The 17,401-nt window shown below is 40.9% G+C and overlaps 1 protein-coding gene and 1 long non-coding RNA gene across 5 annotated transcripts; both read right to left on the bottom strand.

Annotated features, from left to right (window-relative positions):
- Positions 1-4,591: 4,591 nt before the first annotated feature.
- On the bottom strand, positions 4,592-6,053 carry LOC143518204 (uncharacterized). Its single transcript, XR_013132083.1, has 3 exons — positions 5,939-6,053; positions 5,384-5,509; positions 4,592-5,303 (listed from the first exon to the last, which is right to left on the bottom strand). It is a non-coding gene; the product is annotated as an uncharacterized LOC143518204 (long non-coding RNA).
- A 1,035-nt stretch (positions 6,054-7,088) lies between these two features.
- LOC143518873 (histone-lysine N-methyltransferase set-1-like) lies at positions 7,089-17,005 on the bottom strand. Of its 4 annotated transcripts, XM_077011724.1 has the most exons (8): positions 16,537-17,005; positions 16,283-16,445; positions 12,850-13,042; positions 12,471-12,584; positions 11,975-12,148; positions 7,994-8,195; positions 7,621-7,734; positions 7,089-7,295 (listed from the first exon to the last, which is right to left on the bottom strand). In XM_077011724.1, the coding sequence occupies exons 5-8, from the start codon at positions 12,007-12,009 to the stop codon at positions 7,176-7,178; spliced, it is 471 nt and encodes a 156-aa protein (XP_076867839.1). In that variant the 5' UTR covers positions 12,010-12,148; positions 12,471-12,584; positions 12,850-13,042; positions 16,283-16,445; positions 16,537-17,005; the 3' UTR covers positions 7,089-7,175. The 4 variants fall into 4 exon arrangements, with proteins under 4 accessions (XP_076867839.1, XP_076867837.1, XP_076867838.1 ...); XM_077011722.1 differs by having other exon boundaries at positions 16,283-17,005; XM_077011726.1 differs by having other exon boundaries at positions 7,161-7,295; positions 8,003-8,195; positions 16,283-17,005.
- Positions 17,006-17,401: the final 396 nt, after the last annotated feature.

Here is a 17,401-nt window from a genome sequence, read left to right as displayed (position 1 = left end):
TTTTAACGGCATTATTCGCAACACTGATTATTGTTACTTCATTACTACTACTCCATAATTAATGCTCCATTACTCCATTACTCTATTACTATTAGTATTACTCCTTAGATGCTGCAGTTCTCTACAGCCTGGACATGACACATTGAGATTTGAACTGCAGTGATATGAACTCCAGGAGACGAGTGTGTGTGAACTATTTGCTTATCCAGTGGGAGAGGAAATGTTGAAAATGAATTTGGGGTAATTGTACTTTGTTGTTAAATGTTGGAAAAAAGCATTTACATTGCTCATTGTTCAATTCACGCCTGTAAAATTCGATGTCAGGGTGTCAGGGTGTGACTGAATGATCTTTGCTAGTTTTTGCAGACTAACTGAAGGTTGAGATGTTGGCAGTGTGATGCAATTCCTAGATTTGAGGAGGTGGGCAGCCCTCCAAGAACCATTACTTCATACAGCCATCATCTACCCTGACCACAGTGTCACATCATCTACCCTAATCACAATGATCACATCAGCTACCCTAACCACAGTGTCACATGATCTATCCTAATCACAATGATCACATCAGCTATCCTAACCACAGTGTCACATCTATCCTAATCACAATAATCACATCAGCTACCCTAACCACAGTGATCACATCATCTACCCTAACCACAATGATCACATCATCTACCCTAATCACAATGATCACATCAGCTACCCTAACCACAGTGTCACATCATCTACCCTAATCACAATGATCACATCAGCTACCCTAACCACAATAATCACATCAGCTACCCTAACCACAGTGTCACATCATCTATCCTAATCACAATGATCACATCAGCTACCCTAACCACAGTGTCACATCATCTACCCTAATCACAATGATCACATCAGCTACCCTAACCACAGTGATCACATCATCTACCCTAACCACAGTGATCACATCATCTACCCTATTCACAGTAATCACATCAGCTATCCTGACCACAGTGATCACATCAGCTACCCTGACCACAGTGATCACATCAGCTACCCTAACCACAGTGATCACATCATCTACCCTAACTACAGTGATCACATCATCTACCCTATTCACAGTAATCACATCAGCTATCCTGACCACAGTGATCACATCAGCTACCCTGACCACAGTGATCACATCAGCTACCCTGACCACAGTGATCACATCAGCTACCCTGACCACAGTGATCACATCAGCTACCCTAACCACAGTGATCACATCAGCTGTCCTGACCACAGTGATTACATCAGCTACCCTGACCACAGTGATCACATCAGCTACCCTAACCACAGTGATCACATCAGCTATCCTGACCACAGTGATCACATCAGCTACCCTAACCACAGTGATCACATCAGCTATCCTGACCACAGTGATCACATCAGCTACCCTAACCACAGTGATCACATTAGCGTGTATTTTTCTTTACACTCTGCAGTACTTGTATTTATTTAAATGTTTTTGGAAGAGATGGATTTTTGATTGGTTTCGATTTTTGAGAGGTTTATTCACAACCTGGATGCAAATACAAATAAGCGTTGTGCTTGTCTTTTATGAATCTTGACAGGTGAATAGAGAAGCCAGTGCATACTTGAAGCTCACAAGGGCTCTAGGTGTAGATCTGTATTTGACCATTGGCCTCAGATAGGGAGGGATCTGGCTCACTTTTGGCATTGCAAGCATCAGGGTTCTGAATCTAATATGGGCAGCTAGAGGACATCAGTGAAGGGAATGCAGGAGTGGGAGAACTTTGAAAGACGAGTTGTCCTGCTGGGTTCTGGATCAGTTGCTAAGCTGTGATTGTATACATAACAAGGCCAGTCAGGAATGAGTTGCTGTAGTCCAGCCTTACCAAGCGACCTGGGTGAGTACCTGGATGACCTGACTATAAAAAGTTTAATCTTCTGTATGTTTGCAAGAAAAATCTGCATGATCAAGTCAGGTTTGCAAAAATGTTTGGTCATCCCCAAATTCACAGAGGCCTTGTATGTCCTTGGAAAGGGAAAATCAAAATGAGAATCTGTCATTCTATGTATTTATGTATGCAGAAACATAGCTGTGTGGCATCAGCAATGGTAGATTAAACCATCAGATGGCATAACATTAACAAGATAATGAATGCAAGGAGATTAAAGATCTCAGACTGAGCCTTACTTGATGCCAGTGGAGAGTCTGGAAGGTATGTGGATGAGCAAGCTGTCCCAAGATTGAGGGGGATGGACCAAAGGATCTTGTGGTTGACTGTCAAAGGCAGTGAAGAGTAATGAAGTAATGAAGTTATCCATCATTGGATACATGTGCTTGTTTTTGTGCAGCTCAAATCCCCTTGATCTTGTGCCTTTGTGACTCTATTGTCCTTGAGTGCACTTTTGCTCTGGTGACAGAGGGACATCTTATTTCAGACCTCAGAGCCTCTTGGTGGGGCTACATGGGTTGTTCATGGAGAACAGGCTCCTTAGTTTACTTCTGAGTCAACATTGCTCTTATCCGTGTAGGGTTGGCTAGTCCTTAGCCAGTAAGGTACAAATCCAGTGTCAGATCAGTGGAGAGCAGTAAAGTTGGCACTGCTGTTTGAAACCCGGATTCAGGACTCTTTCTGTATAAGTATTTAGGTATCATTAGGAAAGAGTGGCAATCTGCAGGTCACCTTTACTGTGTGTGTGTGTGTGTGGGGGGGGGGGGGGTGGTGTTGGTGTGAGTGTGTGTGCATGTGGATGGGGGATTGTTGGAGTGTGTGTGTGGGGGGGTGTTGGTGTGAGTGTGTGGGGAGTGTTGGTGTGTGTGTGTGTGTGTGGGGGGGGTGTTGGTGTGAGTGTGTGTGAAGGGGGTGTTGGTGTGTGTGTCTGTGTTTGGGGGAGGGTTTGGTGTGTGTGTGGGGGGTGTTGGTGTGTGTGGGGGGGGTGTTGGTGTCTGTGTGTAGGAGGGTGTTGGTGTGTGTGTGGGGGTGTTGGTGTATGTGTGTGAAGGGGGTGTTGGTGTGTGTGTCTGTGTTTGGGGGAGGGTTTGGTGTGTGTGTGGGGGGTGTTGGTGTGTGTGGGGGGGGTGTTGGTGTCTGTGTGTAGGAGGGTGTTGGTGTGTGTGTGGGGGTGCTGGTGTATGTGTGTGTGGGGGGGGGTGTTGGTGTGAGGGTGTGTGAAGGGGGTGTTGGTGTGTGTGTCTGTGTTTGGGGGGAGGGTTTGGTGTGTGTGTGTGTGTGTGTGTGTGTGGGGGGGGCGCGTTGGTGTGAGTGTGTGCGTGCGCTTGTGCAGTATCATCAGTATCAGTGTGTTCTGTGTGGACGTGACATATGAGACATGAGTGGGAAGCAAAATCAGGCAGATCATTCTGGACTCAAGACCCGTGGCTGTGACAATCTGCCTGGGAGGTTCAGATCTCTGGAAGCTGTTTATTTCTCTTCAACTTTCTTTCAATCCATCTTGTCCTTATGCAATTGTTTCTTTCTTCTCTATTGTTTCCCCCACATTCTCTCTATTTCTCTCTCTCAGACACACTCTCTCATTCACACACACACACACACACACATACTTGTAAAAGCGTCTTTCGGGGACTACCAGCAGGAAGCTACATTGTGGGGACTACCCTTTCTAAATGCTTTAGGAATAAATCAACTACAGATTCACGTTTCAATTGACGTTGTAAAGGCAGCCATCACTTTAAATTACAGAAAAAATGTTTAGAAAGCAATGTGACATTTTCCTACATTCTGGGGACAAGTTTCTGGTAGACAGACCATGTGAGGACCAACACACACACACACCAACCCATTGTACAATTTAGGTACTTATGAACAATCTGGGGACACGAACTAAGGTTGCAGCTAGATACTAACAACAAGGTTGCAGCTAGATTGCATATTTGCAAGGAAAGACAACTGGTATAGTTATTTAAATAACAGGCCCTTTATTTAGCTCTTAAGCTTTTGCATTTGTGATGAAGTATTTTTAACAAATTTAATGCTTTAAGCCTTTCAAAAGCTCGTCAACAGTAAGCTGCCAAGCCTCAAATACAAAAATTGTATGAAAAAAAGAGAAATGTAAACTCCTTAAAGATGTCTCTTCAAAGGTTTTTTACCTTTGGAGACTATATGTTCTATAATGAACAATGAACAGAAGAAAATGCATAGTCTAAAGGAGTGTTCAAATTTACAGCTTCCTTTTAAGAGCAGTGATCCTGTTCTTTACAAAACATTTCACAGCCAACTATATTCAATGTATTCAACTAAAGATTTTCATAGTCGAATCTGATTAGTCGGATTTTCCCTTTAGTGGACTAATAGTCGAATCAGGGTTTTTTATTTATTTATCTATAGCACCATAAACAGGATCCTGTTCTAATTCAGAACTTTTTTCCACTTCAAAGTAAAAACTTAAAACACCCAGACAAATGAATAAACATGGTAGGTTGGCATTATTCAGCTTTTATTTACTTACTTATTTATTTTTAAATGAAACGCTAGAGAACATTAACCATCAGTGCGCAGATCGAACAGGCACTGTGCAAAATGTCAAAAGTATTTTAAATAAAATGTGCCTGCTTGAAAATATAAAAAAAATTATAAGTAAAGGTTCAAGTAACGGGGTTTAAAAAGCAAACAACAAAAAATGTTTATAGGCCTACTTGCGGAGACGCGACGAGATGACAAACGGCTGAACTGTGTTTTTTTTTCGCCTTACGCATTTTAAAATGGTATGCCATTTTGGTTGTTGTCGTGCAAAATGAAAGACGTTGATGGCATAATTTGCACTTTACTTTTATTTTTTCAAAATACTTTTGAAGTTTTTTGTAGCCATTATAATCTCGGCAGACGCTGATCCTGTAGAGTGTTTAGCTCCGCTCATTTGGATTGTGCAACTGCAGGGTGTGATTTATTAATGTGTAGTAAGGAAGATGCCTATTGTTAATGCACACACATAATTTCTGTTAATAAATATTTTTAAATTAAGATGATTTTATTTGACAAAGGGCTATATATAACGAAAACAAAGACATTTCATGTAACAACTAATGCTTAGCTGCATCCTTGGGCACCCCCATGCAGTCAGAATGGTACATTTGACTATGACGTTCATAGTCGACTAGGGGGTATAGTCGACTATAGTCGAATCAGCGACTATTGCAGGACACCCCTACAGCCAACCAATCTCTGTCTTTTCAATAGGTTCAGCCTTTATACATGCCTCACACTGTTTTTTTCCTGGCACAGTGCAAGTTTTAATAAACCTGTTCAGGTGTTTTTCCACAGCTTTCACTTCATCGTTTTCCCATTTCCTTTTCTTAACCACCTTAACACCTGAATAAACGGAAGACAACATTAGTCAAATAATAATGTTTTTCGATCTCTACAGCTTGCCATGGTGTGTCAGACAATACCTTTGGGAACTAAAGTGGTACCGTTTGGCTCCGACGCTTGTGGTACTGGTTGGTTCCAATCATGATTTTGAGTGGTTTCCAGCTTCTGCTTTATAGATGGTTCCAAATCCACTTCTGCATCAAGATCTAGTTAAATAAAGTACTCATAAAAAGGGGCAAAGTACATCCAATAACAATGGTGACTAGAAAAAGGTCACCAACTCAGTACATCACAGAGGATTACATAATTAAAGACATACTGAGGCACAAAAAAAGAGCTCGGCCGTTGAGCATGAGTGACAATCCCAAAAGTTTAACTGTTTAGACCTCAATTAAACTAACAAATCAGTCTGAAAAGCATCAGTATGTAGAAAGACTACCAAGGAAAGAACACTTGAGACAACTGCATTTTAATCAGTCAACAACTTGATCTGACAACTTGCAGATTAAACACCATGGTGGGGACTCACTGTAAGCCCAAAGAAATCTTCTGCCATCACTGTCAAGGCACTTTGTACATTGTGGGGACTTGACGTTTACCCAGTGAAAAACACATGAAATAGAACAGTTTCATACCGTGTTGCTGAAAGGAGACTCTTGCTGTTGAGGGTCAGTGCAATGCTGATCATCTCCAGTGGCACAGTCTGACTCCGAACAATTACTGTCTGCTGCCGTTGTAGTTTTTGTCACCTGAAACAGACACAACAGTCACTAATAAGCCCAAAAGTACAAACTTATTGAAACTGCTATGTGGTAGAAAATATTTGTAAGCTAAACACTCCAAATAACACAAAGAAATATATACATACTTACATTAAAAATACAATTTTTAGGTAGGTGTTTTGTGAGGACTTAGTGTAAAGGTTTCCCTTTAAAAGATATTGTGGGGACTCAGTGGCACTGTCAGGATACATTGTACATTGTGGGGACTTGACGTTTACCCAGTGAAAAACACATGAAATAGAACAGTTTCATACCGTGTTGCTGAAAGAAGACTCTTGCTGTTGAGGGTCAGTGCAATGCTGATCATCTCCAGTGGCACAGTCTGACTCCAAACAATTACTGTCTGCTGCCGTTGTAGTTTTTGTCACCTGAAACAGACACAACAGTCACTAATAAGCCCAAAAGTACAAACTTATTGAAACTGCTATGTGGTAGAAAGCATTTGTAAGCTAAACACACCAAATAACACAAAGAAATATATACATACTTACATTAAAAATACAATTTTTAGGTAGGTGTGTTGTGAGGACTTAGTGTAAAGGTTTCCCTTTAAAAGATATTGTGGGGACTCAGTGGCACTGTCAGGATACATTGTACATTGTGGGGACTTGACGTTTACCCAGTGAAAAACACATGAAATAGAACAGTTTCATACCATGTTGCTGAAAGAAGACTCTTGCTGTTGAGGGTCAGTGCAATGCTGATCATCTCCAGTGGCACAGTCTGACTCCAAACAATTACTGTCTGCTGCCGTTGTAGTTTTTGTCACCTGAAACAGACACAACAGTCACTAATAAGCCCAAAAGTACAAACTTATTGAAACTGCTATGTGGTAGAAAGTATTTGTAAGCTAAACACACCAAATAACACAAATAAATATATATATATACTTACATTAAAAATACAATTTTTAGGTAGGTGTTTTGTGAGGACTTAGTGTAAAGGTTTCCCTTTAAAAGATATTGTGGGGACTCAGTGGGGGAGGTGCACCACTTACGGACTGAAATCTTCTGCCAGCACTGTCAGGGTACATTGTACATTGTGGGGACTTGACGTTTACCCAGTGAAAAACACATGAAATAGAACAGTTTCATACCGTGTTGCTGAAAGAAGACTCTTGCTGTTGAGGGTCAGTGCAATGCTGATCATCTCCAGTGGCACAGTCTGACTCCAAACAATTACTGTCTGCTGCCGTTGTAGTTTTTGTCACCTGAAACAGACACAACAGTCACTAATAAGCCCAAAAGTACAAACTTATTGAAACTGCTATGTGGTAGAAAGTATTTGTAAGCTAAACACACCAAATAACACAAAGAAATATATATATACTTACATTAAAAATACAATTTTTAGGTAGGTGTTTTGTGAGGACTTAGTGTAAAGGTTTCCCTTTAAAAGATATTGTGGGGACTCAGTGGGGGAGGTGCACCACTTACGGACTGAAATCTTCTGCCAGCACTGTCAAGGTACATTGTACATTGTGGGGACTTGACGTTTACCCAGTGAAAAACACATGAAATAGAACAGTTTCTTACGGTGTTGCTGAAAGGAGACTCTTGCTGTTGAGGGTCAGTGCAATGCTGATCATCTCCAGTGGCACAGTCTGACTCCAAACAATTACTGTCTGCTGCCATTTTAGTTTTTGTCACCTGAAACAGACACAACAGTCACTATTTAGCGGCACTCCATCTAATGTAGAAATGCATTTCTAAAATGTTGTATTCATTATATAAAAGTAACTTTGGGATTAAAGACTACTGCTATTCTGAGTTTGGTAAGTAAGTGTTATTTAAAATAAGAATAACAGAAAGCTTTAATCCCAAAGTTCCTTTTACATAACTGATATACCATTTTATAAATACATTCACAATTTGGTATCCAACTATGCACCATAGCTACAAGAAGTACCATTCTTACTTTGCTCCTCCAGGGACAATCACCATCTCCATAATTATAAGTAATCTCCTCTCTAGTATTTATGTCTCTTGAAGCAAAAAGACACAACCAAGGTCTTCCTTCCACAACGATTCTCTTAATTTTATAGTTAGGGTTAATGTGGTTATCATTAACCAGTCTTCCGAGAGTGCCATCGTCCTTTGCAGCATCAACACTGAATTTAAACAAACAGAACATGATTATTTGGGGACAAAAGGTGTTTAGTCATGACAGTTGCAGAATTAAATACCATAATAAAGATTAACATTACAACATTGCATTCTTTCCAGTCATTTCATCGTATAGCAAAGTTCTTATAATACATTAATTTTGCTCATATCATTATTAGACTAAGACCCTTTACAGTATTCTTTCTCTATTAAGTAACGACAACTGTCATTACTTAAGTACTTTGTGTTGTAGAATGACTACAAAGCGCTGTATATATAGATGTTACACATAACCCTGACAAAAAACAGCACAGGCCAAACCAGCAAGGTTTGACCAACACAGACTAGCTGTTTTATTTTTTCATCAGGGAAACAAATAGAAAATGGCACATTGTCACGTCTAGCTCCGACCCCTGCCCCAGTCGTGTCGTTCGTCCTAGCCCGGCCTTTTTTCTTGATTTCCTTTGTTTCCCCCCTGTCTGTCACGCCCTGTACCTTGTGTCCCTGCCCCTTCTCATCGTTTCAGCTGTGCCTTCTTTAATTCTCCCCTAGTCAGTGTTTAAATTCCCCTCATCTATTTTGGCTTATTCTCCTTCTTGCCCGTGTGTTCCCATTGTTTCTTGTTTGTGCCATGTTGTTCGCCATTTTAGTTTCCTTGTCCTGAGCGTTTTAGTTTCGCATTTCGGTAAAGTGCTTTAGAGTTCCTGGTAGCTTAGTTTTTCCCTTTGTAGTGTTTGTTCTATGTAGTTTTTTGCTGTTGTTCCCGTGTTGTTTGCTAGTTTGTTCCCCTTTCACGTCGTGTTCGAGGTGTTTAATGTCTGTCGCTGCCGGTGTACAGAAAATCTGTGCTACTCATTGAGCTTTCCAACGTAGGGCTACTGCGCATGCGCACGATAATTTCACGTTAGTGTCAGTGCACACCCATAGCGCAAAATTATAGATATATACACTGCTCAAAAAAATAAAGGGAATACTCAAATAACACATCCTAGATCTGAATGAATGAAATATTCTCATTGAATACTTTGTTCTGTACAAAGTTGAATGTGCTGACAACAAAATCACACAAAAATCATCAATGGAAATCAAATTTATTAACCAATGGAGGCCTGGATTTGGAGCCACACACAAAATTAAAGTGGAAAAACACACTACAGGCTGATCCAACTTTGATGTAATGTCCTGAAAACAAGTCAAAATGAGGCTCAGTATTGTGTGTGGCTTCCACGTGCCTGTATAACCTCCCTACAATGCCTGGGCATGCTCCTGATGAGGTGGCGGATGGTCTCCTGGGGGATCTCCTCCCAGACCTGGACTAAAGCATCCGCCAACTCCTGGACAGTCTGTGGTGCAACGTGACGTTGGAGGATGGAGCGAGACATGATGTCCCAGATGTGCTCAATCGGATTCAGGTCTGGGGAATGGGCGGGCCAGTCCATAGCTTCAATGCCTTCATCTTGCAGGAACTGCTGACACACTCCAGCCACATGAGGTCTAGCATTGTCCTGCATTAGGAGGAACCCAGGGCCAACCGCACCAGCATATGGTCTCACAAGGGGTCTGAGGATCTCATCTCGGTACCTAATGGCAGTCAGGCTACCTCTGGTGAGCACATGGAGGGCTGTGTGGTCCTCCAAAAAAATGCCACCCCACACCATTACTGACCCATTGCCAAACAGGTCATGCTGAAGGATGTTGCAGGCAGCAGATCGCTCTCCACGGCGTCTCCAGACTCTGTCACCTCTGTCACGTGTGCTCAGTGTGAACCTGCTTTCATCTGTAAAGAGCACAAGGCGCCAGTGGCGAATTTGCCAATCCTGGTGTTCTCTGGCAAATGCCAAGCGTCCTGCACGGTGTTGGGCTGTGAGCACAACCCCCATCTGTGGACGTCGGGCCCTCATACCATCCTCATGGAGTCGGTTTCTAACCGTTTGTGCAGACACATGCACATTTGTGGCCTGCTGGAGGTCATTTTGCAGGGCTCTGGCAGTACTCCTCCTGTTCCTTCTTGCACAAAGGCGGAGGTAGCGGTCCTGCTGCTGGGTTGTTGCCCTCCTACGGCCTCCTCCACGTCTCCTGGTGTACTGGCCTGTCTCCTGGTAGCGCCTCCAGCCTCTGGACACTACGCTGACAGACACAGCAAACCTTGCCACAGCTCGCATTGATGTGCCATCCTGGATGAGCTGCACTACCTGAGCCACTTGTGTGGGTTGTAGAGTTCGTCTCATGCTACAACGAGTGTGAAAGGACCACCAACATTCAAAAGTGACCAAAACATCAGCCAGAAAGCATAGGTACTGAGAAGTGGTCTGTGGTCCCCACCTGCAGAACCACTCCTTTATAGGGGGAGGTCTTGCTAATTGCCTCTCATTTCTACCTGTTGTCTATTTCATTTGCACAACAGCAGTTGAAATTGATTCACAATCAGTGTTGCTTCCTAACTGAACAGGTTGGTTTCACAGAAGTGTGGTTGACTTGGAGTTATATTGTGTTGTTTAAGTGTTCCCTTTATTTTTTTGAGCAGTGTATATCGATTCATACTACCGTGTCAAAATGTACTACCGCAGCAGTAGCTGTACGTACGATCATTTAATAGGCTATATTACCTTATCCGAATGTGCTTCTACCATTAATACTGTAGGTAGGTACAATAATTTAAAAGGCTATATTGCCTTATCTGAATGTGCTTCTACCATTAATACTGTAGGTACGATAATTTTATAGGCTATTTTACCTTATCCGAACGTGCATGCAGCATTAATACTGTGTGTAGGTACGATAATTTTATAGGCTATTTTACCTTATCAGAACGTGCATGCAGCATTAATACTGTAGGTAGGAACGATCATTTTATAGGTTATATTATCTTATCGGTATATGCTTCTAGCAATAATACTGTAGGTATGAGCATTTATAGGCTATATTAGCTTATCAGAACGTGCTCTCAGCAATGAGTTAATCAAGTCATGTACTGATTACTAGATCGCTGTGCTTAAGGAATGTCTTAGAAACCCACTGTGATTGTGACTGTGCAAACGTTATTAACGTTACATGGTTATTTGTATTTAAGAAAGTTGCTTTAGAAATGTAAAATAGCCAAACAGAACGAATGTTAAGCGTTAAGAAGTGCTCATTTCAAGGTCAATCAACTAACACTAGTTAGTGTAGGACGGAATAAACGGATGGATAAAATCAAGAACGATTATTTATTGGCAAGGGTAAAACAAACTGACCAGCAGAAATGTGTTAGAAACACATAATATAGTAATATTTAAAAATATTTATTTTAATATCCTAGGTCTTTCCTAGGATATTAACAAAAATATTTAACAATTGTTGATAAAGCAAAATGCAAAAAGATTTATGTTGCAATATGATTAAATATGACAAATGGGCAATATTCACCCTTAATCCAAGAGAAAAAACAGCTGGCAGCGCACAATTGTGGGCTACGCTAAACACTGACGTAAAAGTAGCATGCGCATGCGCAGTAGCCCGAGGTACGACAGCTTGACTGGTAGCAATCCTGTTTCCCCATGCCTAGTTTTCCCTCTATGTTTCGTGCTCATTTTTGTTTATTTAATAAACCCCTTTAAACCCTGCATCTGCGTCACGCCTGCCCGCTTAAATCGTTACACACACAGAGTTGAATAACCGGAATGGTAATGAATTTAAAAGGCTTGGAAATGGCGACGAACACCCAACCCTCACCCCCTCCTATCCTCATAAACACACCAAGCCATTTAGCCATGAACACCATTTAAATGTATGAAGAAATACTCACGTCCAGAACTTTCCGTGCCAGATGTAGTCGAACATGAATACTTTCTGGTCGCTGTTATAAACTCTGTCTTTTTTGACTCTCCTCGGAGCTGATTAGGTCTCCTCTGTACTCATCTCCAGTGGCACAGTCTGACTCCGAACAATTACTGTCTGCTGCCGTTGTAGTTTTTGTCACCTGAAACAGACACAACAGTCACTAATAAGCCCAAAAGTACAAACTTATTGAAACTGCTATGTGGTAGAAAGTATTTGTAAGCTAAACACACCAAATAACAAAGAAATATATATATACTTACATTAAAAATACAATTTTAGGTAGGTGTTTTGTGAGGACTTAGTGTACAGGTTTCCCTTTAAAAGATATTGTGGGGACTCAGTGGGGGAAGTGCACCACTTACGGACTGAAATCTTCTGCCATCACTGTCAGGATACATTGTACATTGTGGGGACTTGACGTTTACCCAGTGAAAAACACATGAAATAGAACAGTTTCTTACGGTGTTGCTGAAAGGAGACTCTTGCTGTTGAGGGTCAGTGCAATGCTGATCATCTCCAATGGAACAGTCTGACTCCAAACAATTACTGTCTGCTGCCATTGTAGTTTTTGTCACCTGAAACAGACACAACAGTCACTATTTAGCACTCCATCTAATGTAGAAATGCATTTCTAAAATGTTGTATTCATTATGTAAAAGTAACTTTGGGATTAAAGACTACTGCTATTCTGAGTTTGGTAAGTAAATGTTATTTAAAATAAGAATAACAGAAAGCTTAAATCCCAAAGTTCCTTTTACATAACTGATATACCATTTTATAAATACATTCACAATTTGGTATCCAACTATGCACCATAGCTACAAGAAGTACCATTCTTACTTTGCTCCTCCAGGGACAATCACCATCTCCATAATTATAAGTAATCTCCTCTCTAGTATTTATGTCTCTTGAAGCAAAAAGACACAACCAAGGTCTTCCTTCCACAACGATTCTCTTAATTTTATAGTTAGGGTTAATGTGGTTATCATTAACCAGTCTTCCGAGAGTGCCATCGTCCTTTGCAGCATCAACACTGAATTTAAACAAACAGAACATGATTATTTGGGGACAAAAGGTGTTTAGTCATGACAGTTGCAGAATTAAATACCATAATAAAGCTTAACATTACAACATTGCATTCTTTCCAGTCATTTCATCGTATAGCAAAGTTCTTATAATACATTAATTTTGCTCATATTATTATTAAACTAAAACCCTTTACAGTATTCTTTCTCTATTAAGTAGGCCTGTGTTGAAAAAATCGATTTTCCAATTCAGAATCGATTCGCATATGATGATCTGATAATCGATTCGTACGTCCAAAGATCGATTTTTTAGTGAACTTTTACCCCCGCCTCGTCACTGAATTCACGCAGGCGTGCTCGGTCTAACTAACTGTAAAACAACATGGCGTCGGACAGTGCCGGTAACGACGATAGTCAAATCGGCAATCTAAAAACAGAAGGACAGTTTATCCAGTGTCAGTGACTATTTACAGTTAGTCCATGTCACTGACAGTTTACCCAGTGTTTTTACAGTTTAAAAAAGTTAAAAATGTTCTTGTAACGTTGGGCGCAAGGCGATGGACGAGACAGAATCCTTTGCACTTTCCAAATCGTTACGTTTATTACATTTACCGAAGCGCAGACAGCGCACATAAAACACGTTTACATAGAACGTTTGCGACTCAAACAACGACGAGCACCGGACGCTGCGCGAACGCACAAACCCCACGAGGTGAGACGGATTATCACAAGACGCACCCGCACCCACGGAGATCTACAGACGCAGACAAGTAGACGCAGTTAACACACGCCCAAAAGGGAGGGGTCGGGGACCATAACATGACAGTTCTGTTCTTATATTTGCACTTTAAAGAAAAATACACGTTTACATTTTATACTTTCAGTTTATTAAGTGTGAGCACTTTTAAAATAAAAATGCATTTGGTAGCAACAGCTTTTGGGTGAATTCTTAATTATTTCAATCATAATAATAATGCACTGGTTAGTGTCCCAGTAGGAGTCCACTGTTGCAGACACCTCAAAGATGTCCTCTGTTTATTGTCCTGGATTACCTTTCTTGAAGGTAGATTTATGATCATGATGATTTATATCATGTTGCTTCTGTTCATAGTCAGGAAACAGCTCAAATACATTTTTAATAACACTAAACCCCGAATTGGATCGAATCGGATCGAATCGATTAAATCGAAATAAATCGATTCTTAATCTTCAGAATCGGAATGATTCTTGGAATTTGAATCGATACCCAGCCCTACTATTAAGTAACGACAACTGTCATTGCTTAAATACTTTGTGTTGTAGAATGACTACAAAGCCCTGTATATATAGATGTTACACATAACCCTGACAAAAAACAGCACAGGCCAAACCAGCAAGGTTTGACCAACACAGACTAGCTGTTTTATTTTTTCATCAGGGAAACAAATAGAAAATGGCACATTGTCACGTCTAGCTCCGACCCCTGCCCCAGTCATGTCGTTCGTCCTAGCCCGGCCTTTTTTCTTGATTTCCTTTGTTTCCCCTCTGTCTGTCACGCCCTGTACCTTGTGTCCCTGCCCCTTCTCATCGTTTCAGCTGTGCCTTCTTTAATTCTCCCCTAGTCAGTGTTTAAATTCCCCTCATCTATTTTGGCTTACTCTCCTTCTTGCCCGTCTGTTCTCATTGTTTCTTGTATGTGCCGCGTTGTTCACCATTTTAGTTCCCTTGTCCTGAGCGTTTTAGTTTCGCATTTCGGTAAAGTGCTTTAGAGTTCCTGGTAGCTTTGTATTCCCTTTGTAGTGTTTGTTCTATGTCGTTTGCTTGCTGTTGTTCCCGTGTTGTTCGCTAGTTTGTTCCCCTTTCACGTCATATTCGAGGTGTTTAATGTCTGTCGCTGCCGGTGTTCAGAAAATCTGTGCTACTCGTTGAGCTTTCCAACGTAGGGCTACTGCGCATGCACACGATAATTTCACGTCAGTGTCAGTGCACACCCATTGCACAAAATTATAGATATATATATCGATGCATACTACCTTGTCAAAATGTACTACCGCAGCAGTAGCTGTACGTACGATCATTTAATAGGCTATATTACCTTATCCGAATGTGCTTCTACCATTAATACTGTAGGTAGGTACAATAATTTAAAAGGCTATATTGCCTTATCTGAACGTGCTTCTACCATTAATACTGTAGGTACGATAATTTTATAGGCTATTTTACCTTATCCGAACGTGCATGCAGCATTAATACTGTGTGTAGGTACGATAAATTTATAGGCTATTTTACCTTATCAGAACGTGCATGCAGCATTAATACTGTAGGTAGGAACAATCATTTTATAGGTTATATTATCTTATCGGTATATGCTTCTAGCAATAATAATGTAGGTATGAGCATTTTATAGGCTATATTAGCTTATCAGAACGTGCTTTCAGCAATGAGTTAATCAAGTCATGTACTGATTACTAGAACGCTGTGCTTAAGGAATGTCTTAGAAACCCACTGTGATTGTGACTGTGCAAACGTTATTAACGTTACATGGTTATTTGTATTTAAGAAAGTTGCTTTAGAAATGTAAAATAGCCAAACAGAACGAATGTTAAGCGTTAAGAAGTGCTCATTTCAAGGTCAATCAACTAACACTAGTTAGTGTAGGACGGAATAAACGGATGGATAAAATCAAGAACGATTATTTATTGGCAAGGGTAAAACAAACTGACCAGCAGACATGTGTTAGAAACACATAATATAGTAATATTTAAAAATATTTATTTTAATATCCTAGGTCTTTCCTAGGATATTAACAAAAATATTTAACAATTGTTGATAAAGCAAAATGCAAAAAGATTTACGTTGCAATATGATTAAATATGACAAATGGGCAATATTCACCCTTAATCCAAGAGACAAAACAGCTGGCAGCGCACAATTGTGGGCTAGCTAAACACTGACGTGAAGGTAGCATGCGCATGCGCAGTAGCCCGAGGTACGACAGCTTGACTGGTAGCAATCCTGTTTCTCCATGCCTAGTTTTCCCTCTGTTTCGTGCTCGGTTTTGTTTATTTAATAAACCCCTTTAAACCCTGCATCTGCGTCACGCCTGCCCGCTTAAATCGTTACACACAGAGTTGAATAATCGGAATGGTAATGAATTTAAAAGGCTCGGAAACGGCGACGAACACCCAACCCCCACCCCCTCCTATCCTCGTAAACACACCAAGCCATTTAACCATGAACGCCATTTAAATGTATGAAGAAATACTCACGTTCAGAACTTTCCGTGCCAGATGAAGTCGAACATGAATCCTCTCGGGTCGCTGGTATAAACTCTCTGTCTTTTTTGACTCTCCTCGGAGCTGATTAGGTCTCCTCTGTACTCCAGAACGAACTCTCCTTTATTGAACCGGGACACGGCGAACACTCCCCGACCTTGTTTACGGACACAACCCGCACTGACCGCACTGACCAGTGAACATACACCTTTACTCCGAGTTACTTTAACCTCGTCAGATTTGCTCACCTTTAAACGAATCAATGTATTTAATCTCAAGCCCCGCTTTGTCGCGAGCCGTGGTGATGTGTAAAGTCGCGTCATTTATCGGTGTTTTTCTCCTTCCACTCAATTCAGGTGGTCGCGCCAAATAAACACCTCACTCCCGATGTACAGGTTAACAAATCTGAATAAACAGTGAATGTGCATACAGTGTAATAGTAACAGTAGCGGGCTGCTTTACGGAGTGGGTTAAACGCATCAGAAGGGATGAAAGCGAACTAGCATTAACTACAAGTCCGAACGCTGCGGTACTGACGCTAACATGTAACATATCCGGCACTATTAATGGTTTATACTCCACCACAGTCTGGTTAATGAAGCACTTATCGTTTTAAGTAGTTTTAAACTATAAAACATGTCGTTTCACAGCCAAAACCAACTCACATACGAAGCGCAGCTTCTCCGACGCCGAGAACTAAATTGCTTGCTAATCTGCAACCTTATTGGCTCATATTGATTCATTCAGTTTTATTGGCGTGACTAATTACAACAAAAGTAACAAGAAATTAAGAGCAACATTATTACAAAACAAGTGGTAAATAAATATATTATTAATAAAATAAAGGCAAATTTACAAGTGTATATATATATATTGTATATATATATATACATATAAAAATCTCATACTTTCATTGTTTCCAGTTTCAACCAATCAGAGTGCATCGTTGCTGTACCACGTGATAAAGTGTGCTACCCGATTCTGTTTTACAGTCTTTGGCCACAGGTGGCGTGTACACACTCTGAGCAGGTGCCTCCCACACACTCGCACACTTTTGACGTGATTGTGGTCATGCTGGGGACTTCTGAGATATTTTTGGTGGGGGTGTATCTC

Source organism: Brachyhypopomus gauderio, chromosome 7 (genome assembly GCF_052324685.1).
Source record: "Brachyhypopomus gauderio isolate BG-103 chromosome 7, BGAUD_0.2, whole genome shotgun sequence".
Taxonomy (NCBI): Eukaryota; Metazoa; Chordata; class Actinopteri; order Gymnotiformes; family Hypopomidae; genus Brachyhypopomus; species Brachyhypopomus gauderio.
This window is presented reverse-complemented; position numbering and strand designations above follow the sequence as displayed.